At 41.2% G+C, this 27,284-nt stretch overlaps 1 protein-coding gene across 1 annotated transcript in view; it reads right to left on the reverse strand.

Annotated features, from left to right (window-relative positions):
- Positions 1-4,164: 4,164 nt before the first annotated feature.
- tomm70a (translocase of outer mitochondrial membrane 70 homolog A (S. cerevisiae)) overlaps positions 4,165-27,284 on the reverse strand; it is a 76,680-nt gene continuing 53,560 nt past the window's right edge. The window contains exons 8-12 of the mRNA XM_057338104.1: positions 7,477-7,584; positions 7,239-7,355; positions 7,056-7,153; positions 6,820-6,942; positions 4,165-4,507 (exon numbers count right to left, since the gene is read on the reverse strand). Coding sequence (XP_057194087.1) covers positions 4,354-4,507; positions 6,820-6,942; positions 7,056-7,153; positions 7,239-7,355; positions 7,477-7,584 — 600 coding nt within the window. The 3' untranslated portion in view covers positions 4,165-4,353. The remainder of the gene's footprint in view (positions 4,508-6,819; positions 6,943-7,055; positions 7,154-7,238; positions 7,356-7,476; positions 7,585-27,284) is intronic.

Consider the following 27,284-nt stretch of genomic DNA (forward strand, 5'->3'; position numbering starts at 1 on the left):
CGTCTGAAGTTTGACAATGAACATCAAAATGATTCAGAAAAGGCTTTGGCGAAAGTGCTGGCACTGCTGTGAGACCAAAATTGACTCCTGTTTTTGGAGGGAGAGAAATGCTGACTATGACCCCAAGAAAAACCATCCCTACAGAGAAGCACAGTGTTGGAAACATTATGCTTTAGGGTTTTTTTATCTCTGCTACGGGTACAGGATGACTTCACCACATTGAGGGGCTGAGGAACGGGCCCATGTACCGTAAAATCTTGGACGAGAACCTCCTCCCCTTAACTAGATCACTGAAGATGGGTCGTGGATGTGCCTTTAACATGACAAAGACCCAAAACATATTGCCAAGGCAACCAAAGAGTGGCTTAAGGAGAAGCACATTAAATGTCCTAGCCAGTCTCTAGACCCTAGTCCTATAGAAAATCTGTGGAGGCTAAAACTCCAATTTGCTGAGCGACAGCCAAGAAACCTTAAAGATTGACAGAGGAGTGGACTAAAATGTATCCTGACATATGTGCAAACCTGGTGACCAACTATCAAAAATGTCTTACCTCTGTGCTTGCCAACAAGGGTTTCTCCACAAAGTACAAAGTTATGTTTTGCTCGGGGATCAAATACTTATTTCACTGACTGAAATGCAAATCAATTTATAACCTTTATATAACATTTTTCCCCTGATTTTTTTTAATATTCCGTCTCTATCAGTTAAAATAAACCCACCATAAAAAATTATAGACCCTTCATTTCTTTGTAAGCAGGCAAACTTATAAAATCAGCAGGGGATCAAATAATTATTTCCCTCACTGTATATTATTTATTAGATGAATTGACAAAACGTCCCATAGTATCACAAAATATCATTTTAGTGGATTACACTTTTTCTATGGAGACAATAAAATTTGCAATTATTCCATGTATAATCAAACATATGCTATATAGTTCTTTTTTTTATTTCTCCATTTTCTTGTAAAGCTGTTTTGAAATTATGCAAAATTATAAATAGCACTATATAAATGAATTCGTATAAACATAAATAAAACACTTTTGTTAGTATTAGTTATTTTAGTTGTATTAGTTATTTTAGGTTAAAACCCCCCTGCAACATAGAAAAAGTTATTTTATGGCTGGAAAAAAATCTGAAAAGAACAACTGCATTTTGCTTTTATAGATGAACATTCTATAGTCCTTCGTTGAGACATTTAAAAAATGAACCCATTCTTCAAAAAATACCCCTCCATATAATTTTTATTTCACAGAATACTAAACAAACTCAAATGCAGTTTAAGAGTAAAACATAAGGAATGTAATTTTGGTGATTTACATTGTTTATATATTCTTTTGCACAAAACGGAAACATTAAATTGTTCAAGCTAAGCTTCTTTTGAAAAATTTTGCACTTCAGTTTTAAAAGTTGGGTAACACTTCCTTACATTTTCGCTTATGACAAATATACTCCAATAATCATGCTTCCAGTAGAACAAGTGACATCTGTATAGTATTGTAATTGTCAATTTAAATAGACAAAGCAAAAATTCACTGATGCTTCACAGAATATTAAAAGACAAAAATCCCATACAATCCCAAAGCAACAAACAAAAAATTACTGTATGGCCCTTTTTCATGACACACCAAAAACGGACAGGTTTATAACAAACACAAACAAAAAATGTAATCCTGCATTTCCAAACTAAACCAGGGTGCTTGGATCTTACATTGATAGGACAAAGCTTCTGCACTTTACAGCATTAATCCATGAATCTATAATGCAGACCTTCTAATGATGTTCATTCACTTAACTTACTAACCTGGTATCTGAAATGGGGAAATAATCAAGTATAAATTACTAATTGTCGACTACAGTCCAAGGGTGTCCAAACCTGTGCCCTGCTGAGTTTGGGCTTGTTTGATTTCATGCAGCGCTACTGAGACCATTCAGACATCACAGTACAATACGAGAGAGCCAAGAGCTTTGTTAACTTTGAATTGCTCTCACCGTACTTTGATATCATGTGCCAATCGGTTTGCGTGGCACTGCATGAAGTCAAACAAGCTCTTTAGCTCCAACGCTAATAAAAAACACCTGCCTAAGTAATCCTGAGGACCTTGATTAGCTGGTTTAGGTGTGTTTGATTAGGGTTGGAGCTGATATCTGTAGGACACTGGCATCCAGGAGCTGGACTGGACAACCTTGCTTTAATTCAGTGGTTTTCAATCCATGTCCTGGGGACCTACCGCTCTGCATATTTTGTATGTCTCTCTTATCAGACACACAGACAGTTCAGTTCATGGAGCTCTGACCTTATGAGCTTATTGTCAGAGTTAAACATGTTATATGAGGGAGACAAACAAAATGTGCAGAGCCATTTAAAAAAGAAAAGAGGTCGAGTCCATGGGTCTGGAATGTCGGTCCTAGAGAGTCCTGCAGAGTTTAGCTCTAGCCCTAATCCAACACACCTGAACAAGGCTACAGGTAGTGTTGTTTTTGGCGGCCTGTTTTAATTTTAGTTTTAGTCTAGTCTGTGTCAAGCTGTCATTTTAGTTTTTATTAGTTTTAGTCACGTTCATACTCTTTTTAGTCTAGTCTAGTTTGTCAATGAAAATTTTATTGTGGTCTCTTTTTAGTAATGCAATTCTATTTAACCCAGTCAATATAGTATAAGTACCTAGTCGTATAGACCTTTTTCCTATACAAATTTTCTTTTTCTTGCTGTGTGACTATTAAAATCAAAGTATTTGTAATTACCCAGACTGATTTTACGTCCAATATCCTTTATAAATAAAACAAATGGAAGTGATTTCGCAAGTCAACTGGAAGGTTAAATTTGCCAGCATTCCAAAGAACCAACAGGAAAAGAGTAACTGCCCTCAGTGCCCTGTAGTAGCATACAGAATGCAGTAAATTAATGCAGACTTTTTTTGCACATAGCACTGGAGCTAGAGAGGTTTAAAGTTTGGGAGTACAGGCCAAACAGTAGGAGCACAAGTATAAATTGTCGGTTGTCATCATAAAAAAAAAAAGTGCAGTTCATCATGAAAAGGCAGGTAACTGACAAAAGACATTCATGTTACACACAGATGGAAAAATTAGGGCCATATAATTTTTACACTACCTAAATTTGTTTTAATTTTTCTAATATGTGTTTTTCCTTTTTTACTATACAATAGTGGTATATTTGTCCACATAAATTACTGTAGTATACTATAGTATTTACTATAGTAAACTGCAGTACAATTCTTCGATACTATCGTGTTTTTGAACTTTACTATAGTATACAGTGCTTATCAATTTACTACAAGGGCACTACAATTTTCAATAGCAAATACTATAGTTCACTAAAGTGTTCAATTTAACTGGACTTTTATTTTGACGGGTCTTTGGGAAGACGCTTGAGTTTTTGTGTTTGCCGTTAGCTTCACTCAAACAGTAAACGCTCGTAAAATAAACTCTCAGAGAAACTATGGAGATGAAGTTAATTTGTTCATATCCTCATACAGTGCAGATGCAGATAAATCCTCGACCATCACTCGTGTTGTATGTTAAACTGTGCACATAATTCACTCAGACATGCAGAACAGCCAGATGACATTTAAATAACAGGATTCAGCTCCGCATCTAGGTTAAAGCATCAGACGAAATAACATTATAACACTTCGTCTCGTCTCGTTTTGGTCAACGAAAATGAAGAGACATTTTAGCATAGTTTTTATTTTGTAAACCACATTTAGTCTCGTTTTTATTCGTCAACAATATTGCATTATACATTTAATTATAGTCATCTACACATGACCAGCATCTACGTTGCTTCTCGTCTCGTTTTCATCACGTGATAAAGGTTCGTTGACGACGATATTTAGTCATAATTTTCGTTGACGAAAGCAACACAAGCTACAGGCAGTTGAGTTTTTTTCCAAAATGGAGCCAAACTCTGCAGGGACTTCAGCTCTGTACAACTAATGTGCAGGCCCTTGGTCTAGTCCATTGCTGAGAGTGAACTAAATTAAAATTATTTACATTTGTCACACTAATTGTCAAGGAATACTCAACATGAACAAATGAGTGTTGTTCTTAAGTCACAACACATTCTAAGCCATACTTGTAAAGCACAAACTAAACCACTGATAATGTAACTGATGATCTAACAAAGCAGCAGTCAGTCTATATCATTCTTTTGCAATCTTTTAATTTCATTGCTTCATACACCACAACATTCCAAAACGTTTCCAAAACACTGGTGTAATCATATGGTAGCAGAACCTTCTACCTTTTCATTGTTGATCATTTTAGTAAAGAAATCAAAGCTGGTATATGGGATGTGTACTCTGGCCCAGCAGTAGAGACTGATGAAATGTGATTTAAAGTGTGGGAGGCTTGAGACCATACTTTTTGGCCACTTCTGTCTGGGCATAAGCAGCATCGCAGAGGGAGTAGAGATGGGCCATCTCCATCTCTGACTTAGCTAAGTTGATGGCCTTGTTGAACATATCTATAGCCTTGTCCAGATTGCCTCTGTGAAGACAAGTCAAGTGTTTTTTTTAAAGTACACTTCTAACAATTTCTTTCCAATCGTAAAACATAATATACATAATATAATAATCAATAACTGAGCAGGAATAGCATTAAAAGTTATTAAACCTAGGGCCCTATGAAATCCCTTTTCTCCAAAGTTTTTTCCATTTTAATGTTTAATTATTGTAGTATTTTTAACTACTACTGTTTACTACTACAAACCCGATTCCAAAAAAGTTGGGACACTGTACAAATTGTGAATAAAAAAGGAATGCAATAATTTACGAATCTCATAAACTTATATTTTATTCACAATAGAATATAGATAACATATCAAATGTTGAAAGTGAGACATTTTGAAATGTCATGCCAAATATTGGCTCATTTTGGATTTCATGAGAGCTACACATTCCAAAAATGTTGGGACAGGTAGCAATAAGAGGCCGGAAAAGTTAAATGTACATATAAGGAACAGCTGGAGGACCAATTTGCAACTTATTAGGTCAATTGGCAACATGATTGGGTATAAAAAGAGCCTGGCAGAGTGGCAGTGTCTCTCAGAAGTCAAGATGGGCAGAGGATCACCAATTCCCCCAATGCTGCGGCGAAAAATAGTGGAGCAATATCATAAAGGAGTTTCTCAGAGAAAAATTGCAAAGAGTTTGAAGTTATCATCATCTACAGTGCATAATATCATCCAAAGATTCAGAGAATCTGGAACAATCTCTGTGCGTAAGGGTCAAGGCCGGAAAACCATACTGGATGCCCGTGATCTTCGGGCCCTTAGACGGCACTGCATCACATACAGGAATGCTACTGTAATGGAAATCACAACATGGGCTCAGGAATACTTCCAGAAAACATTGTCGGTGAACACAATCCACCGTGCCATTCGCCGTTGCCGGCTAAAACTCTATAGGTCAAAAAAGAAGCCATATCTAAACATGATCCAGAAGCGCAGGCGTTTTCTCTGGGCCAAGGCTCATTTAAAATGGACTGTGGCAAAGTGGAAAACTGTTCTGTGGTCAGACGAATCAAAATTTGAAGTTCTTTTTGGAAAACTGGGACGCCATGTCATCCGGACTAAAGAGGACAAGGACAACCCAAGTTGTTATCAGCGCTCAGTTCAGAAGCCTGCATCTCTGATGGTATGGGGTTGCATGAGTGCGTGTGGCATGGGCAGCTTACACATCTGGAAAGGCACCATCAATGCTGAAAGGTATATCCAAGTTCTAGAACAACATATGCTCCCATCCAGACGTCGTCTCTTTCAGGGAAGACCTTGCATTTTCCAACATGACAATGCCAGACCACATACTGCATCAATTACAACATCATGGCTGCGTAGAAGAAGGATCCGGGTACTGAAATGGCCAGCCTGCAGTCCAGATCTTTCACCCATAGAAAACATTTGGCGCATCATAAAGAGGAAGATGCGACAAAGAAGACCTAAGACAGTCGAGCAACTAGAAGCCTGTATTAGACAAGAATGGGACAACATTCCTATTCCTAAACTTGAGCAACTTGTCTCCTCAGTCCCCAGACGTTTGCAGACTGTTATAAAAAGAAGAGGGGATGCCACACAGTGGTAAACATGGCCTTGTCCCAACTTTTTTGAGATGTGTTGATGCCATGAAATTTAAAATCAACTTATTTTCCCCTTAAAATGATACATTCTCTCAGTTTAAACATTTGATATGTCATCTATGTTGTATTCTGAATAAAATGAAATTTGAAACTTCCACATCATTGCATTCTGTTTTTATTCACAATTTGTACAGTGTCCCAACTTTTTTGGAATCGGGTTTGTATATGTTAACTACTATATTTACTTCTAACTTCTAACTTACTCAAGTAAACAATATAGTCATATTCGTTTTTTTAACTAGCAATTTTCATGATCTGTGACTTTTATCTTAAAGGGTCATTGCAAAGACCTTTTCAGTGCATTTACTAGCTCAAATGAAATTAAGCTGCTCTCACAGCTATTTTGAAGATGCAATTTATGTATTCCAGTTAATTAAACTGTTACACATTCAGTACATCAAACTGTGCCACTTATTCACTCGGCAGAGCAAGGACATTACATATTACAGCTGAATAATTATTGTCATTTTATTTTTATAGCACAATCTGAATTTTATTAGCTATTCAGTGCTACATTGCCGAAAAATTGACTATTTGATGATTCCATGCCATTTAGCTTTATACAGCAAATTCAATTTGTATGCCTGGATCCCTCGATTCTGTCTGCATTTTTCACATTGCAGAAATTATAGGGCCCTAGGAAGTAAATTCTGGCCTTCACAAACCTCTGCACTTCAATGGTTCCCATAGTTTCGTAAGCAAAATCACATTTGTTATCAATTTCAATGGCTTTGCTAATAAGTTCAAGGCCCATTTCAAGATCCTGTTTCCACTGGAGCTGCAGCAGACTGCTTGTAGAAAAACACACAGATGTAGAAAAACACACAGATGCTTAAAAACATATGATTAGGATCATTTCAGTAAAACACACTTCTTTAAACCACAAGAGGCAAAAACTAACCCTTTGTGGACATATGTTGTTGCATTGTCAGGCTCTAGTTCAATACATTTGTCATACATCTCATCTGCTTTACCAAACTGTTGCTGGTCAGTTAGTGCCTACCAAACGAAAACGAAAAAGGATGCAACACATTAAATGTCAATAGATGATTTTTAACCTAAAATTATATTGAGTTAGCAATACCTGTGCATACAGAGCGTAACCCTCAGCACACTTTGGAAACCTCCTAATAACATCCTCAAACCCATCCATGGCTTTTTGAACTTGGGATGGGTTGTTTCCAGTGTAGGCCTGTCTGTACTATAAGAAAACAATTTGGAAAAATGTGTAAATGTCTTAATTACTATTGAAAACCAAAACAACCTTATATGAGCAGGACTGAAACAGAGCCAGAGCAAGGTTTTGATCTGGTGGTTCTCACCAATGCAAAGCACTTCTGAGCTTGGGCAAGTGCAGAGTCTGGTCGAAGTTTTATACACTCATCAAAATCTCCCACAGCCTCCTCTACCTGATCCAGCAGAATCTTCAGCTTCAAAATAAAAACAAGCAGAGTTTGTTAACAAGATACTCATAATGCAGAATTTTTTCTACAGACATCACATTGTAAACATTGTAAGAAATGAATACCGTACACCTCTGCTAACACGAGCACTATACATAGAGAAAACAAAGCATAATTTTTGTACAATTACTTGCCTGTCAGTTGAATTTGTAACAAAACATTTTTTTTTGTTTACATATTGTTTATTACTGCATAATATAATTCATTAAAATAATAAAGTAAAGTATTTTTATTTTTAAATATTTTTATTTTTCAAGTTGATTTTAAAATGCCTACATTTTCCTTTATATTTCATAATTGAGGCTTTCTTTAAAAATGTATAAAAATCTTGTCTCGTTCACGTCAACCCAGTCTGCATATGCATTTGGCATACAAGCGACTTACATTGCATTATACTATACGTTGTTTCTTAGTATGTGCAATCCCCTGGGATCGAACTCATGACCTTAGTATTGTTAGCACCATGCTCTAACCACTGAGCCACAGGAAAGCTTATCGAAATTGCAAATTCCAGAGCTTGCATTTTTCACAAAACCCTGAATAGCCGACTTCCAGTTGGGCGGAGCATATGACATGAACGAAAGTTGTTTGATTCAGTAAGATTTACATGTGTATCGAGATTCATATTCCTATGTGGAAATATGCATGATATATGGACCACCAGATTCCTTAATGCGTGCCAATATTCAAGAGTTTTTGAGCATGTTAGCGCCCAAAAAGTCCCAATTGTTTAAAGAATAAGAAGAAATACAGCTGCAAGCAGCTATGAGAGCCCAAGCCATTTACATTTAGTCATTTAGCAAACGCTTTTATCCAAAGCGACTTACAAAGGAGGTAAACAATAGAAGCAATTGGAACAACATAAGGACAACAATGCACAAGTGCAATAAAGACTGGTCTCAGTTAGCCTACCACAGTATGCGAAACCAAGTCTTTTTTTATAAATAAAAAAGTAGAAAAGAAGAAATAGAACGCCGTACTAATGGGTCAAGATGGCTACAGAATCTGCTGATCTTGTAGCAACAGGCAAATCATACCACAATCGTGGAGCAGATCCAGAGAAGGTACGTGAGATTGATTTTTTCCTTTTTTGGGATGGCATCACAAGACTTTGTTTGTTTGCACAGCGCAGGGATGTGCCGGGTACATAACGGGCTGCCAAACCAGTAGTGGTTTTGTAGGCCAAGAGCAGAGCTTTGAATTCAATGCGAGCGACTATAGGGAGCCAATGTAACCTGACGAAGAGAGGAGTGACGTTCGCTCTCTTCGGCTCATTGAAGACCACTCTTGCTGCTGCATTCTGGATCATCTATAGATGTTCTGTTGTACAAGCTGGAAGTCCAGTCAGTAAAGCATTGTAATAGTCCATTCTCGACAGTACAAGAGCCTGGACTAGGACTTGCGTAGCATGCTTGGATAGGAAATGTGTAATTTTCCTAATGTTGTAGAGGACACTTCCAGTTATGGCGCGCAGCCGTTAAGACGCACGAGGAGGGCTCACTGCTTAATTTCTGTGGAAAAATTCTTTCAAAAGACCCAAATTTGTATGTAATAATTTGAAATCTAACATAAAGAACTACGGGACGAAATGCCGCCAAAATCTGTTAAACCGGGACAACAAGCAAAGCCTCCGACACAAGTTGATGGAAAAAAGCTAGCGCAGGCTAGCAAACAAGTGGATGAGGTACAGATCGTTGCTAGTGCGGCTACAAACGACGACATTTTAGGTGCAATCTGCTCTTTGAGGGCGGACTTTTCTAAACAAACCACCAACATGCTAGATGCTATAAAGGGCATAAAATCCGATTCAGTGGCTCATTCCAAAAGAATAGGGGAGGCCGAGGAGAGAATCACTCAAACCGAAGAAGACGTCACATCTCTCCAGCACAAAGTTAAAGAACTCGAAGGAATAACACTCTCTCTATGCAATAAAGTACAAGATCTGGAAGATCATGGAAGACGATCAAACTTGAGGCTGGTGGGCCTACCCGAAAAAACAGAGGGCTCCGATGTTTGCGCTTTCCTTGAACATTGGCTCCCAAAACTTTTGAAAGACACTTTCAACTGCGTGCCTGTTATCGAGCGAGCACACCGGATCGGACAAATTAACCCTAACCGCCCGACAGCCCCGCGACCGATCGTGATGAAGTTCTTGAACTACAAGGATAAAGAGAAATCTTTGAGAGCAGCAAGGAGGCTTAAAGAACTATGGGATGAAGGACAACGAATCAGCCTGTTCCCGGATCTATCATCGGAGACTCGCCAGCGACAACGCCAATTTGACGGAGTAAAGGCACAGCTCAGAGACAAGGGGATCCGTTACGGCATGATTTACCCTGCGAACCTGATAGTAACACACGCTGAACGATGCCACATCTTTAAAGCAGTCCCTGAGGTATAAGACTTTATCCGATCAATACATGATACTGGATGAACATTGTAATGCAAAAAGGGAATGGCGAACTTAGCTCCTAAGTGTGATGTGCAGTGAAGCAAAGGTAATGCTTAACGAAGTACGTAACTATATAAAAGTTGTGAATCAGGCTGCACTATAAAAGCCCTAGAAGCTCTTGCCAGTTTGAATAGCGTTCCAAAATGTTATTTTTTCTACTTAGTAAATAATGGGTTTAATATGTTAGTGTATGAAAAGTGAAAGTACACGGTTCAGTATGTTCCACTATATGAGCGAAAGTTAAAACAGTTAAAGTTCGTGTCCATTCTAGATTAATAATGGGCAGTGAGCCCAGTGAGAATATAATAAACAAAGGCCTGCAAAGTTTGCTCCATGTTATGGATCAAAGGTTGTTCGTAACTGAAGTTTGTTCTCTTGGGGTATATTCACGCTTCTCGATAGGGAGAATGCATAGTGGGATGTTCTTTATTGTTTGCATTTATGGCTTTGTTGATATTGGTGTTTCCTTTTTTTAATATTATTTTTATTGTCTTTTCAGTCGCAGCAATATATACAGGACAAAGTAAAGTAATTAATGATTAAAAATTCAGAGATCAAAATAAGTAGTTGGAATATAAGAGGGCTGAATAATCTTGTAAAACTTAAACAAGTATTGGGTAGACTGAAACAAATGAAATCAAATAATGTTTTCTTACAAGAAACACATCTGGTAAAAGATGATACCATTAGAGTTACTAAGCGATGGCCGGGACAAGTTTACTATGCCTCTTTCACCTCTTGAGCTAGAGGAGTCATGATACTTATTCATAAATCAATCCCATTTCAGTTAAGAACACAATATGTAGATCTTTTAGGGAGGTATATAATTCTCAATGGTACAATTTTAACAACACAAATTAATCTAATAAATATATATGCACCCAATGAAGACGACCCCAATTTCTATCAGAATTTGTTTCTTGAATATCTTCACACAGTGGGCACTACATAATAGGAGGAGACTACAACTGTGTACTGAACCCAGTATAAGACCGCTCTATAGGAACAGGCAATACTCATCAACAGTCTAAAAAGGTCATGAAAAGTATATGGTAGATTTGAATTTAAAGGAACAATATGGCATTTTTAGGAGGATCTATTGACAGAAATGCAATATAATATACAAAACTATTTCTTCAGAGGTGTATAAAGACCTTACGTAATGAAAAGTTATGTTTGTAATACCTTAGAATAAGCTGTTTATATCTACATACAGAGCGGGCCTACATACATTGAATTCGCCACCATGTTTCGTACAGCAGCCCTAAATGGACAAACAACTGTACAATGCGCGTTTCCTCTTCCTCTCCGCTGCGGTATCGTGGTGAAACGGATCGTGGGATGATCCTCTACGGTTCAGAACGCATGTGACCCACGGATTAACTGAAAGTTTATTCATCACTCAGTAAAAGAGTAAAACGCGCTCTCGCTCGCTCTCCAGTTTCAGCTCCAACGCGCTCTCGCACTCTCTCTCCAGTATCTGGACGAGTACAATATTAAAGCGGTACCAGATAAACCGCTTTATATATATATAAATAAATGCTGCATGGAGGTCGAGCAGGTATAATTTAGCGTTACTACAGTTATACTACGCTTTCAACGTTGTTCTATCATGTACTGTCACACTTACTTTACGTATCGTTTATGATAAGCCCGACAGCATGTGAGGGCAGCGTCAATAAATACAGTTAGTACTGTACGCTGTACCTCTATTGTTAGCAACATTACCAATATAGCGCGATAACAAGGCCATTAAGAGTGGCAATTTTGAAAGACTAATCAGCAACAATATGAGGTGTGATACTGCTTCTGCTGGATATGAGGACTGGGCACGAAGTGTTGGTATTGCTCCCTGTTTCAGTAGCAACCTCGTTGAAAGTCCAGCGTTGTACTGGCCCTAATTCGTGAAGCAGTCCGGCGTGAAATGATTGGCGGAAACGTGAAATACTTTACCGATTCTCAGCGGGACATTGCCTTCATAAATGAAATTTAACCATGCGGTTCTCTATAACTCAGCTTGCGGGAGTCTATGCTGGTCGGTACATCTTAATACAGAACAACTGTAGTGCCTCCAGTGACGATCTAACAAGCGACTGTTGTACTTCCCACATGGGGCTGTGTCTAAGCAAATAGGGCAGATCGTCACCACTGCTGGGTGGGCTTTGCCGTTGAGTGACGACATTAACGGCAGAATTCAAATCTTTGCTTTTACCGACAGGGCTTTTAATTACGCAAATTATTAAAAAAGGAGTGAGGACATTTTTTACATTTTAGACTGCTTGTTTACAGACACTGTGGACATGTATTAATGTTTTAACACATTATAAAAGTTAATTTTGCAAAATATGCGCCCTTTAAGGTTAAACAACATTGAATTGCTGCGTTTTTATTTTTTATTTTTTTTAGTTACTACCGGGTATTTTAGTTATATTTTATGTATCATGTTATGTTAATTAATACCCTGTATGGTGTTTTTGTCTTGATGTTGGAAAAAAACAATAAAAATAGGTGTGAAAAAATAAATGTTGTAGAGGATGAATCTACAGGACCGGATGGTGCTGGCAACATGATCCGTGAAGTTTAGGTGATCATCAATTACCACTCCCATGTTTCTGGCCATCCTGGAAGGTGTAATGGTTGATGAACCTAGTTGAATTGAGAGGTTATGACGAATATTTGGGTCAGCCGAAATCACGAGCAGCTTAGTTTTTACAAAGTTCAGCTGCAGGTGATGGTCCTTCATCCAGAGTGAGATGTCACTGAGGCATGCTGAGATGCGTGCAGAAACAGTCGGATCGTCAGGCTGAAATGGCAAGTGTAGTTGAGTGTCATCCTAATAGCAGTGATAGGAAATAGCCATGTTTCTGAATGACAGAACCTAGAGATGTCATGTATATGGAAAAGAGTAGCGGTCCAAGAACTGAGCCCTGAGGCACCCCTGTACTGAGTTGATGGGACTCAACCTCTCTACGATACTCTAAATTACCTACCTGAGTGGTAAGACTTGAACCACTGTAGCACCATTTCAGAGACACCAATAGCCATGTGGTGTTTAACAGTGTCAAAAGCGGCAGATGGATTCAGTAGGATGAGTACAGATGATTAAGAGGCTGCCCTTGCCAGTCTCAGGGCTCCAATGACTGAGAGCAGTGAGGTCTCGATGGAATGACTGTTCTTGAAACCAGACTGGTTGCTGTCCAGGAGGTTGTTCTGTGTGAGAAAAGAGGAGAGCTGGTTAAATACAACATGCTCTAGAGTTTTGGCAATGAAGGGGAGGAGAGATACTGGTCTGCAGTTTCCTAATAGTGCAAGATTAAGAGTGGGTTTCTTCAATAGCGAGGTAATACGGGCCTCTTTGAAAGCTGTGTGAAAAGTTCCAATGGTGAGAGAAGAGTTGATAATGTGGGTCAGAGCAGGGACAACTGATGGGGAGAAGGAGGGTGGGCATGGGATCTTGCAGGCAGGTGGTCGGGTGGGATAGAAGCAATGACCTTGGAAATGTCAGCTTCAGATAGGAGATAGAAAGAGGGGAGTGAGCATGTTTCTGTGGCGCAGAGAACTGACTGCTAATAGTGGCAAGTTTTCTTTATAAAAAAAGCAAAATCATAAGCCGTTAAGTCCAATGAAGGTGGGGGGGGAGGCGGACAAAGAAGAGCAGAGAAGGTTTTAAAGAGAGTACGAGTCAGGCGAGTTGTTGATGTACTGAGTTTTAGCAGAAGAGACATCAGCAGAGAAAGAAAAGAGGAGAGACTGATAGAGGCAGAGGTCAGTAGGATCTCATGATTTGCGGCACTTTCTCTCAGCAGACTTGAACCTGGCACGATGCTCACGGAGAACATCGGATAACCAGGGGGTGGAGGGGGTTGCAAGGGCTGGTCTAGATGTAAGACAGCATAAGCTGTCTAGACAGGATGTTAGTGTGGAGCATAGAGTGTCAGTGGCGCTGTTAGTATTCAATGAAGAGAGCAGCTCAGCGGGAGGAAGCGTGGAGGAGACCGCAGAGGATAAGCGGGAGGGAGAGTGTGTGCGTAGGTTGCAACGGGATGCTACCAGTGGGGAAGCGTGTGTTGTATCAGGATGAGTCAGATGAGTGCAGCAGGGTGACCTGGGTCTGATGAGTGGAGCAGCAGTAGCATGCGTAGATATAAACTAGTTGATTACCAGACTTTGGGGTTGCTGAAGTCGGGTTGTAGTCGGGTTGTATAAATCGGCAGCCTGTGGTTTGTCAAGGTGGATGTTGAAATCTCCATGTACCACCACAGTAGTACCACAGAAGTACATCCAACTCCTCCAAGAAATGTCCAAGCTGACCTGGGGAACAATAGGTAACTACCACATGAATTTTAACAGTGTGGATGATAGTAACAGCATGTGACTCAAAGGAGCTGTTTGAATTTCCAATCATTGGGGATAAGTAGATCGGTTCCTCCACCCCTCCCTGATATGCGTGGGGTGTGGGAGAAAGTGTAGTTATTGGAGAGGGCGGCACTGTCCTTTGGCTTGATCCAGGTTTCAGTAAGTGCTAGAAAAGAAAGACCAGAATGTTTAGCAATAGCTGTAATGAAATCTGCTTTGTTTACAGCAGATTGGCAGTTCCATAAACCAATACGAAAGGTAATTGGGGTAGTTGTGGATCCCGAAAGAGTGCACCATCCCAGTGGCATCCGGAAACAGTGCACAGCAGCCACATGCATTTACAATAACTCTCTGGCAGTCTGGTTTTAAGGGTTAAAGCCCTGTTTTAACAATCTAATAGCCCTTTTCCACCAAGGCAGTTTCCGTGCTGGTTCGGAGCCAGAGCCTTGTTCCAAATCGTTTTTTTGTCTTTCCACATGCAAAGCACCAGCTCCGAACCAGAAAAAGTGGTTCTTATCTAGCACCGAAACATTGCTGGGCTAGAAGTAAGAACTGCTTGCGTCAGGTGCTGGGGGCTGGGTTACCGTGACCACTGACGAACACTGACCGCCATTTTTGAAATTCAATTAAATTCAATTCATGATGGACGCGAAAGAAAAGCAACACTGGTTTGAGGAAGAAACAAACTGTTTTATTGCACTCTGGTCCTCTAGAGATGTACGCTCGCAAATCCATGAACATCACAAGCAACGCAACGTCTGCCATTGTTGATGGTGTTTTAAGTTTGGCGCTACCGCGCTAACGTTGCTGGGAAAGATGAGACGTAGTCAGTCACGTATGACCTCGCTCACTTGTGGCTCTCTAACCCGTGGAAAAGCAAACCGGTTCTTAGCAGGTTCACCAGTGGAACCAGCTCTGAACCAGCAATAGCACTAGCTCCGAACCAGCACCCGGTTCATTTTGGTGGAAAAGGGGTATTAGTGCATGGTCAGAAGCGCATGGTGCAGGTGCACTTTTGGTGTGTCAGAATCCACATTTGCTAGTTTAACAGCAGAAAAATGGTTTCTGTGCCCGGTGCATGGTCCAAAAGGGTTGTACCTATTCTGTAATGACTGGTGGTAGTTTTCTTTGGGTGTAATGTGCACCACAATCTCATTCCTCACATGCTTCAATTATATTACAATACAGTTGTACAGTTGCACTTGCACCATGGCGGATTCGCTACTTACATGGCGGAATTTGCAAGAGCAAAGACTGAACACTTCTCCAGATAAGAAATCGATCTGCTTGTGTGAGAGGTTAAAGCGTGCGAGCAGACCATCTATGGGATAGGCGGATTCCATCAAAGCCCAATGCACATTTGTGACACTGTCACACAATACACATGTTAACCGCTCTATGTTATTATTTTATGTATATTACAGTTTTAAAGGGGTCATATGGCATGAACACATGTTTTTCTGTGTCTTTGGTGTGTTGTAAGTTGCCCATGCATGTATTAGACACGTAAAATTGCAAAAATTAAAGTGTCAAAACAAAAGATGCATTCTATCTAAAAGCAAATGCGAACCCAGACCTGCCTGAAACGCCTCGTGTAACCACAACCCCACAAATCCACATCAGTTCGTGGTATGAGTTGACTAAGACCTCCCAAATGATACGCAAGTCAGTACTGTCAGTACAATTGCTTTGGAACCTGATGTTCCAAATATGGTAAGCGGCATTACATTTCCGCCACATGCTTGCAGTATTCGACCAATCACTACGCACTGGTTAACTGGCCAATCATAGCACACCTCACTTTTCAGAGCAATGAGCTTTGTTAAAAAATCTGCGGGGCAAAGAGGATATACAAACAAACACGGTATGTGGAAAATACAGCATTTTTTAACCTTAAATCGTGTATACACATTGCATTATATCTCAAACAAAGGATTATATTCATTTTAGCCGTGTCATATGACTCCTTTAATAGGTTTTACATGTTGTCTTAGCCATTTTATATTTGTGTTTTTTATTTTAAATGGGCTTCGTTCAGCAAAATGTTTTTTTAAACGGAAACGGTGGCACGTTGAACACTTGATTGTGGAAAGCTGCGTGCTGAACTGTTTGAACTTAAGAACATTGTTTTAAAACTGGATAAGGATTTTAAAGACCATTCAAAGTCATCTTAACCGTGAAGAATCTTAGAGAGGCTGTGGATTTTAAATTCTGTAAGCTGGAGGAATCCATGAAGGATGCTGTCGCCACACTGGAGAGAAAGGTGGTTGAGATTTTTAAAAGGAGAGACGTGAAGTGGGCAAAACGGCTGGAGAAAAATGTTCCAGAAGTTTCAGAAGCCACCGACTCTCCTCCTGCATTGCCTGCCAGCCCAGTGCCTCCCCCGATCTCTCCTGGTATTCCTCCTGCCAACGGTCACACGACCTCAACCACTTCATGGACAGACAATAGAGCAACGGACTGAGAGCACGGGGCCAGAATACCAGCAAGGCCCGTCTTCACCTCCATCTTCTCTGTCCTCCCCTTCTCCAGAGACTCCCTGAGCAGAGCGCAGGTGGGTGATGGCGTACTCCAGGGACTGCCCATCTCTCCACCCTCCACCCACCACCCAGACCAGCAACATCAGCGTGAGGAGCCACCAGGGCCAGCTGTATTGTCACATCCAGAGGGAGGATGGCCAGGGCAAGATACAACTCCTCATCCCTCAAGCCCTGGCTCAGCCGACGATCCAGCACCTCCATTACAGGACTGAGGAGAAACATCATGGACATCTGAAAACTCTCCTCAGGGTTCTGGAGGTCACCTGGTGGCATACAATCCGCAAGGACATCTGGGTATTCGTCAAGAGCTGCCAATCATGTGGTGTGGAGAACATAGTCATCAAGCCCAAAATGCTGTCATCAACCCCAAACACAGACCACTACCACAGCCTCATCACCAATGTTCATCATCAGCTGTCACCAATTACCAACAGACCGTCAAGCCGGAAAGGAGGAAGTACCAGGGGGAGTGGGCGTGCCAGCAGACCCCGGGAGGAAAGGTGCCGTCTGCATAGGGACACCCAGGCTGATACTGGATTCCACCTCTCTTTCATATTTCCACAGAATCCTCAGACTAGTGTCTCTGTGGGAGGGCCTAGTTTTACCACATTTATTACAAAGACATCTTAACCCCTTTGAAATCCACCGTACCGCTGGCGCCACACTGCATGTTTATGGGTTAACTTTGTGACATTAAAAAAACTCACGAAACAAAAAGCTAAACATGACACATATCTTTGGAAAGCTGAGATTCTTGTGATTCAAATAATGTAAACCATTTAGGGGAACGATCAACACAGAAGGTACAATCAGTGTCTTTGTCAGACCACCAACAATCAAATAAACAATGACTAAACTGACGGAACTCACCTATGAAGCCTCCCGATTGCCCAATGATTCATAAAATTTCCACAAAAACGGTGTTGTTACACTGTAAAGGCTCCAGTCGATCTAATTCAATGAAATATTTAGCCCAAAAAACATTTATATATCCATAAACATCCATGGAATGTGGTAGTGTCGTTTCAAGTTAGCCGAAAGAGCAATCAAATCTTCAATGTTTTCTGCGGTGTAGCTTCTTTTCTATTGTAAACAATACGGATTTGTTGATGTCAAAATGGCCGCTGACCCCTGCACTTTGAATTGACACCTCATTTGAACCAATAGGTGAATCTAAGGGGTGTCATTAGGCATCAATAGCCAAGGAGCGACCTGGATGACCAATGACACCGCCCTCAATTTGATGGACAACAGATCGATCTAATCGCATCAGAATTTGCACATGACTGTCTTGTATGATAGCCAATGAGCTTCTGAAAAGATTAATATGCAGCTTTAGTGGGAAGATTCAATCTATCATGCAAAAAAGTCTGTGCGCAAATATTTGTGCGGTAATTTATATGGGTCTAATAAAACTCCCGTCCATAACTGATTACTGGAGAGAAAGTCATCTGTACAGCTTGCCGTTCCCTAAAACGCTTCTTACCGGAAAGAAGTTTCTCAGGATCTGCCACTCCCTTCACCTCAGTAGCTTGGTGGATGATGCTGCTAACGAGCAGAGAAGAGGTACCTCAGAATTTGATCGTCTTTGCAAAATCAAGCCACTATACAGTGAGATTAGGGATGCATGCAAAATAAACTATCACCCTGGCCAGGAAATTTCAATTGATGAGCGGATGGTTGCCTCTAAAGCGCGTATCGGGATTAAACAGTTCATGAAAAATAAGCCTTGTCGCTGGGGTTATAAACTTTTCGTACTGGCGGACTCGAGCAATGGGTACACATGGGACTTTTTTGTGTATGAAGGAAAGCTGCAGGGAAACAGTGGGAAAGGACTCAGTTATGAGTCAGTAATGGAGCTTGTTGACACACAGTTGCTTGGCACGGGTTACAAGCTCTTTGTTGACAATTTTTATACAAGTCCCTCCCTTTTCTGTGATCTCCTTCAAAAGAGGATCTGGGCATGCGGAACGATACGCACAAACAGAATTGGTTTTCCAAAAACCAAAATAAACACTCTGGTTTCGAAATCTTTGCGTGGGAGCATACGGTGGATCAGAAAGGACTCCCTCCTCTTTGTGCAATGGCGAGACACAAGGGATGTTTTTATGTGCACAACACTCCACACAGCCCATGGGGGGGACACTGTTCAGAGAAGAGTGAAAGATGCAGATGGGCACTGGGTTTTGAAGAACATCTCTGTTCCACCAGCAGTGAAGGAGTACAACCGGTATGTATTATATAATCAACAATCTTTTATGCTATTTGAACTTAAATCAAATATGTGGCTCAGTGTTGCTTTTTCTTCCTATACAGGTTCATGGGTAGAGTGGATCTTTCAGATTCGCTGATCAATTATTACAAAGTCATCCACAAGACCCAGAGGTGGTATAAGACATTGTTTTATCACTTTATGGACATTGCTATTGTGAATGCGTTCTTGCTTTACAAGGATCTTACCAAAGGTAAAGGAGAGGTACCCATGCACCAAAAGGCATTCAGAGAGACACTTGTTGAGGAGCTGGCAGCAGCAGCAAAAATTCCTGCTCCATCGTCCACTCCACGCAGCAAACATCACAAGCCTGTGCATATCACTGCACATAGCACCATGGGTCGTCTGAGGTGCAGACAGTGCCAAGCAAAGACACCAGTGAAGTGCTCCTCCTGTGACATACTGTTGTGCTTTGTGCCAAATCGTGATTGTTACAATGAGTGGCATGATGCCAATAACTTGTAAAATATAATTGTAAAATGTGTAAATAGTTATAGTCTTACATATTGACTTATATATGGTTTTATATAAGGTCTTCATTGATAGATAGATATATGTGGTCTTATGTTAACTTTTAATACCATAGCACTTGTTTTGTATCTGTACACACTATAACTTGTTTATGCTTCAGTTACTATGTGTCAGCAATTACTGACAGTGAATCTGGATGAGAGATTGAATAGCACTTAGTGTAACCTTTCACTGGTGCCCAAAATTATGACTGTACAATAAAGCATTCAAAAACAGCAGCATTTTATGTGTTAACATTCAATGTGCTTAAAAGGGGTCATTTGGAGTCACCAAATGGCCTTTTTTGGGAAGCGCCTAGATATAAACTTAGAAAATTAGTGTTTTTACATACACTTATCTAAGGTATTGTTATCAAATTTGAAACTACGCTTGCTAAGGCTTCGTTCTGTGATCCCAATGTGTCTTCAAGCTAATACCTCCCAGTTGTAGTCATCTGCAGGCATTTTTTAACAAAAAAAATTTAGGCGGAATATACTTATTTCCCTTTTCAATGTGTTCAAAGTTCTATTACTCAATACCAGTAAGACTTACAGTGATTCTGACTGTTAATGAACAAACCTCAAAGTGTCTCCTTTCAAAATATGCACAAACCATACATGTACTCCAAAGGGTTAAAGAACAGAATACAGTTTACTTTGGGCATGCCTTTTTTAGGCGTTTTAGGTTAATTTTACAGGAATGCTAAGGGGTTAAAGAACACATACAAGAGGACACCCACAAGATGCACAATGGTGGATAGTACCTTCAAGGGACTAGTTCCTTACCTGGAGCGGTAGGCTAGGTGGGGACTATGTGAAACTGTCACACATGACACGTTTTAACCACTCTATATATATTATTATTTTATGTGTATTAGAGTTTTAATAGGTTTTACACATTGTCGTGGCCATTTTATTCCTGTTTTATATGTGTATGTCTTTAATTATACCTGGTCTGTCTGTCATGTGACCAGGCAGTATGGCACATGGGGTTAGCTTAGTTTTGCTCACAAATGTTTGGATTGAGGAGTTCTCTTTTATCGTGGACTACCATTCCAGCACTACCAACTGGATTTGTATTATCACTTTGGATTGTTAATACACCGGTGGACACTTTTGGACTTTTAACCAGTGCTCGAATTGAGTCAAGTCTTATGGGGGTCCCATCATTTAACTCGGTTTTAATATCACAAAATCTAATCTGACCCTATTTTAACTTTTGTAACCCATCTTAAAAAAATTATTGTTACACCTTTCTTTTTTATTATTTAGCAAATTATATATGCGTGTGTATGCAGTTGGTTACCCGCCTATATGTGCATTTCCTAACGTGTCCCTCATGTTGTGTAAAAAATATTTTACCCCAAAATACTAGTTAATGTTATAGGATTGGACTGAAATTTGTTGACTTTTTTCACAAATACTATAACATCTCACAAAAGAATGTACTTTTTTGTTGCTTTTTGTGTTTTTTCCCCACCTTGTTGCACTTGTGGTGTTCCCAGGTCAAAATGACCCACCTACCAAAGAGAGTTTATAAATCACATGTTATGCAATTTTATCACCAAATAGTGGATTCAATCTTTTTGTCAACTTGTTTTCTTTCATTAAGGACTGGTTTTATGTTTCTTTTTCAAACGGATTAATCGTAGGCCTAGTTAATATGAGTTTATCTACCAAAGAGAGCATACGAAACAGAGAGAAGCCTAATCCATCAATTCTTGTCCCAATAAAGACTTAACTTTAATTCATGACTTTTATTTAATTCATGTAATGCATGTTCGGAATAAAAGAGCTGAATCTTTGTCTATTTATTTACATTCCACGGAATAGAAAAATCTCTTACGGGTTTACATTTTATTTCGTCATTCCGCCCAGCCCTACCTGTCATTACTGTCATTACAACCCATAAATCACCGGTATCACGTAGAACGCCACGTAACACTAATAATCTGCGCACTCTTTCAGCATCCACAACTACCTCAATTACATTTCTCATTGGTTTCTGGAACTGCCAATCTGCTGTAACAAAGCAGATTTCATCACAGCTATTGCTAAACATTCTGGTCTTTCTCTTTTAGCACTTACTGAAACCTGGATCAAGCCAGAGGACAGTGCCACACCGGCTGCCCTCTCTAATAACTACGCTTTCTCCCACAGCCCATGCATATCAGGAAGGGGTGAAGGAACCGGTCTACTTATCCCTAACGACTGGAAATTCAAACAGCTGGCACCCTCATGTGACAACATCTCCTTCGAGTCACATGCTGTTACTGTCATCCACCTTGTTAAAACTCATGTTGTAGTTATCTATTGTCCCCCAGGTCAGCTTGGACATTTATTTGACGAGTTGGTTACCCTTCTGTCATCCTTCCCCAAGGATGGTACTCCTCTGGTGGTACTTGGAGACTTCAACATCCACCTTGAAAAACCACAGGCTGCTGACTTCAACAACCTGACTGCGTCGTTTGACCTCAAGCGAGTCCCCACTTCAGCAACCCATAAGTCTGGTAATCAACTAGATCTAGATCTTGACCTAACTTCTCCAGACACTACACACACGCTTCCCCACTGGTCACATTCCGGCGCTACCTACGAACACTCTCTCCCTCCTGCTTATCCTCTGCCGTCTCCACCATGCTCCCTCCCTCTGAACAGCTCTCTCTCTTGGACACTAGCAGCCCCACCGACATTCTTTGCTCCACACTAATCTCCTGCTTAGACAACTTATGCCCTCTTACATCTAGGCCATCTCGTGCATCCCTTTCTGCCCCCTGGTTATCTGATGTTCTCCGTGAGCATCGCGCCACGCTCAGGTCTGCTGAGAGAAAGTGGCGCAAATCTAAAGAACCTACTGACCTCGGTCTCTATCAGTCTCTCCTCTCTTCTTTCTCTGCTGATGTCTCCTCTGCGAAAACCCAGTACTACCACGCTAAAATCAACAACTCCCCTGACTCTCGTACTCTCTTTAAAACTTTCTCTGCCCGCCTGCCCCCTCACCTTTATCGGACTTAACAGCTGATGATTTTGCTTCTTTCTTCAATGCAATGCCCGCGTGCGCTGTTCTTACTTGATTGCCAAACGGGAACAACTCGTGCGCTGGTTTTAAACCCTCATGCACATTGCAATTCCTGCAAAGAAAAGCCCGAGCCATGCATATCACAAGCTCTTGTGCGCGGAAAACTCAAACCCTGCACATTACAAACTTTCTCTGGCATGAGGAAAAGCCTTATCTGCATGCAAGGAAAGCAATGAATCGCATGAAGAAATGTGCAATGCGCGTTTGTAATGTTAATTTAATCCGATATGTCTGAGTATCGTTGATACACGATGGTATCGTCAATCGGAACAACCCTATCTTGAACGTGTTGTATGTAACCAGCTCTCATCCTTTCTCACCCAGAACAACCTCCTGGACAGCAACCAGTCTGGTTTCAAGAGTGGTCATTCCACTGAGACTGCGCTGCTCTGTCATTGAAGCCCTGAGACTGGCAGGAGCCACCCTCGAACTCATCTGTACTTATCCTACTGGATCTATCTGCCGCCTTTGACACAGTTAACCACCACATCCTCCTGCCAACCCTCAAGGCTATGGGTGTCTCTGGAATGGTGCTACAATGGTTCAGGTCTTACCTCTCAGGTAGGTCATTTAGAGTATCCAGGAGAGGTGAGGTCTCCGAGTCCCAACATCTCGATACAGGGGTGCCTCGGGGTTCAGTGCTTGGACCGTTGCTCTTTTCTGTATACATGACATCCCTAGTGTTGAGTTCTGTCGTTGTTAATGTTCTCAATTGATCATGTGACCTTGTTTCTGGAGTGGGCGGAGTGACACACCTGTGTGCAATCCTAAATAAATGGCCATTGTTCATTCTCGTGTGATGTGTGCAAGTAGGCGAAACGAATCTCTGACTATCTGTGTGATATGTTATATCCTCCGTTATGAGAACCAGCATTTCTAGCTCGTTTGGGGAATGGCTGCGCCAACACCTACTGTAGGCGCTGTCATTCGGAAACATGGCTTTTCCTATCACTGCTGTGCGGATGATACACAACTCCACCTGTCATTTCAGCCTGACGATCCGACTGTTTCTGCATGCATTTCCTCTGGATGAATGACCATCACCTGCAGCTGAACCTTGCTAAAACAGAACTGCTTGTAATCCCAGGCCGACACAAAAATTCATCACAACTTCTCCATTCAACTGGGCTCATCAACCATCACATCTTCCAGAACGGCCAGAAACCTGGGAGTGGTGATCGATGATCAGCTAAACTTCACAAATCATGTTGCCAGCACCACCCGTTCCTGTAGAGTCCTCCTCTACAATATTAGGAAATTTAGACCTTTCCTATGCGAGCATGGTACGCAAGTCCTAGTCCAGGCTCTTGTTCTGTCCAGACTGGACTACTGCAATGCGCTACTGGCTGGACTTCCAGCTTGCACAACCAAACCTCTACAGATGATCCAGAATGCAGCGGCAAGAGTAGTCTTCAATGAACCGAAGAGAGCACACGTCACTCCTCTCTTCATTAAGTTACATTGGCTCCCTATAGTCACTCGCATCAAATTCAAGACTCTGCTCCTGGCCTACAAGACCACCACTGATTTGGCAGCCCTTATCTTCACTCGCTAATGCAGACTTATGTACCTGCCAGATCCATATGCTCTGCAATTGAACGACGTCTTGTGGTGCCATCCCAAAAAGGTAAAAAAAATCTCTCTCCTGTACCTTCTCTGGATCGGTTCCACATTTGTGGAATGATCTGCACGCTGCTACAAGATCAGCAGATTCTGTAGCCATCTTTAAGAATCGGCTGAAAACACATCTCTTCCGTCAGCACCTGACCGATCAGTTCTGACCATCTCTTTTCTACTCTTTCAAAAAAAAAAAACACTTAGCTTTGTCTACTGTGGTAGGCTATATGAGACCAGTTTTATTGCACTTATGCTTTTTGTTGTCCTTATGTTGTTCCAATTGCTTCCATGGTTAACCTCATTTGTAAGTTGCTTTGGATAAAACCGTCTGCTAAATGACATTTACATTTACAATGTAATGTAATTTTTTTTAACGTGCTCAGTGCCGGCGTTCGACTGGGTGCCCAGAACTGAACTTGGGACAGAACACTGCACCTGCAGCGGGCGTTTTCAGCCTAGCTGGTGTTTTCAGCAGCGTAAAAGTGCCTCGGTGGACACAGCCCCTAAGGGAACATACAGTAGGACCAAGTGTTTGTTATGCGCTGCGCATAACAGCATAAAGTGAATAAAAAAACAATATATTGACTCACGGTGTGAGTGAAGCAAGTTGAGAGTTCAAACAAGCAAAAATGCACTGCATGTGCACAGGTGAGGTTTTCCGTCTGGTTTATTTATTCATAAAAACAGTTGAAAAGCAAATGTTCATGGTACGATAATCGAGCATGTCTGTATCACGGTATAACATCTAGCCGGTATAACGTTGCAACCCTACAATATGACATATTATTGTAGGCCAAACCGGAAGTTAGCGCCACACTGGTTCCCTTGACTGAAAGCCTATTCATTTTTCCCTACAGACTTTTGGAACGTCACAAAAAATAAGATTTGTGATTAACAAAGGTTTATGATACTTACACATTGTCTTTCAAGACAAATTAACACAACGTAATTTTTGAAGCCTAAATACAATTGCCTGAAGTAAAAAGCTAACATGAGGCTATAAACAGACTACTACATTACAGTCGCGTCACCATCACCATGCCTCCAACAACTTTTTTAAACATAATTATAAACGTGTTGCCTGGTAAGTAATTACTCCGTGATTGAATCTCCCATCCATGTTTTTTAGAGATTTGTACCCATGTTGCATTATTTATGAGATATATATGAAGACTATTGTTCCAAAATGAGATGAAAATTCAAAAATCATGTTTTTTATTATGTTATCATGTTTTTATTGTGTTTGTTAGCTGTATTTTATTTAGTTAGTATGGCTTAAATGAAAATAAACCAACTGCAGTTTGATTGATATTAATTGGAATGCACAATAAGAAAACATGATTTTTGAAAATCATTCTCTCATTCAAAGTTCTCTCATTTTGGAACCAAACTCTTCATATATAGATGTTGTCGCTTTTAGCAACTTGTAGCACCCACCATTATTAAAACACAATTTTAAAATCTCAAGCGGGTTAAACGTGTTGTGATTTAGGTCACAGATTAAAATGTAAACATATTTAGAGGCTTTGTTAACCACAGATCTTATTTCAGGCAATTTACCAAAAACCCATTCCAAAAACCTGTAGATCAGTGTTTCCCAATCCTGGTCCTGGAGTACCCCAACACTGCTCATTATTTATGTCACTAATATGACACACTCATCTTAGGTCTTGGAATCATTACTAACAAGCTGATTTCACGAGTTCACCTGTGCAGATAATAAAGATAGCAGTGGTAGTAAAGGTATGCGTATTTGGCGTGCTGTCCGGGGAGCGGGCTCCGTGCTCGCCATTTCCTTCCAAACCAGGTACGCTCTCTCCACCCAATAGGGGCGAGTGTGCCGAGCTCGGAAACAGCCGAACCCAGAACTCACCCTCCCGAGTCCTGCTAGATATTCAAGTTCGGGGAGAGGAGCCGGGGAGGTGGAGGGATGTTTAATCCTTTAGAGACGGCTTCAGGTAAGATTCCTAGTCTATTTATGTGCTGGTTCGTTTGAGCTGATAGGGTAGAGTTGTGATTGCTGATAGTGAACCAGCCGGACTTAATTATATACTCCGGCTTCTCCCGAATTTTGTTAATAAAACAATTTCACGAGTTCACCTGTGCAGATAATAAAGATAGCAGGGGTAGTAAAGGTATGCGTATTTGGCGTGCTGTCCGGGGAGCGGGTTCCGAGCTCGCCGGTTTCTTCCGAACCCGGTACGCTCACTCTCCCCAATAGGGGCAAGTGCGCCGAGCTCGGAAACGGCCGAACCCAGAAGTCACCCCACAAAGCGCATGTAAATGCTGGACAGCAGCCGGGTAGCGCATACACACCAGAACGCTATACTTGAGGCTTCCTGGATGGTGGCTTGCGTTCGCCAAGGGGCCTGTGGGTCATGCAGAACCTGATGGTACAGGTGTTGCTGTGGCCGCTGGATTTGTGGAGCTCCTGCAAGTTGGGGGTCTGCTGTGTTCGTGGATCGAGATCCTGCGGGGTGGCTGATGCCATTAAGTTGTTGATTTATTATTGCCGAGTCTTCTGGGGGGGGGTTGGAAGGGAATTTTGCCTGCTGTGGCAGAGCACGAGTTGGAAGCACGGGCGATACTGGCTGTGGCGATACTGGCTTCATAGTGCATGGTGTCTGCTGCGGCAAAGATTGGGTGGGAAGCACGGGCCCCTGCAGGATCGGTGACTGCGGCGATACTGGCTTTATGATGCATGGTGTCTGCTGCGGCAGAGATTGGGTTGGGAGTGCGGGCCCCTGCGGGGCGGTCGCTGCGGCGATACTGGCTTTGTGATGCATAGTGTCTGCTGCGGCAGAGCTCGAGTTGGAAGCAAGGGCCCCTGCGGCGATACTGG

This window comes from Triplophysa rosa, linkage group LG7 (genome assembly GCF_024868665.1).
Source record: "Triplophysa rosa linkage group LG7, Trosa_1v2, whole genome shotgun sequence".
NCBI classification, from domain to species: domain Eukaryota; kingdom Metazoa; phylum Chordata; class Actinopteri; order Cypriniformes; family Nemacheilidae; genus Triplophysa; species Triplophysa rosa.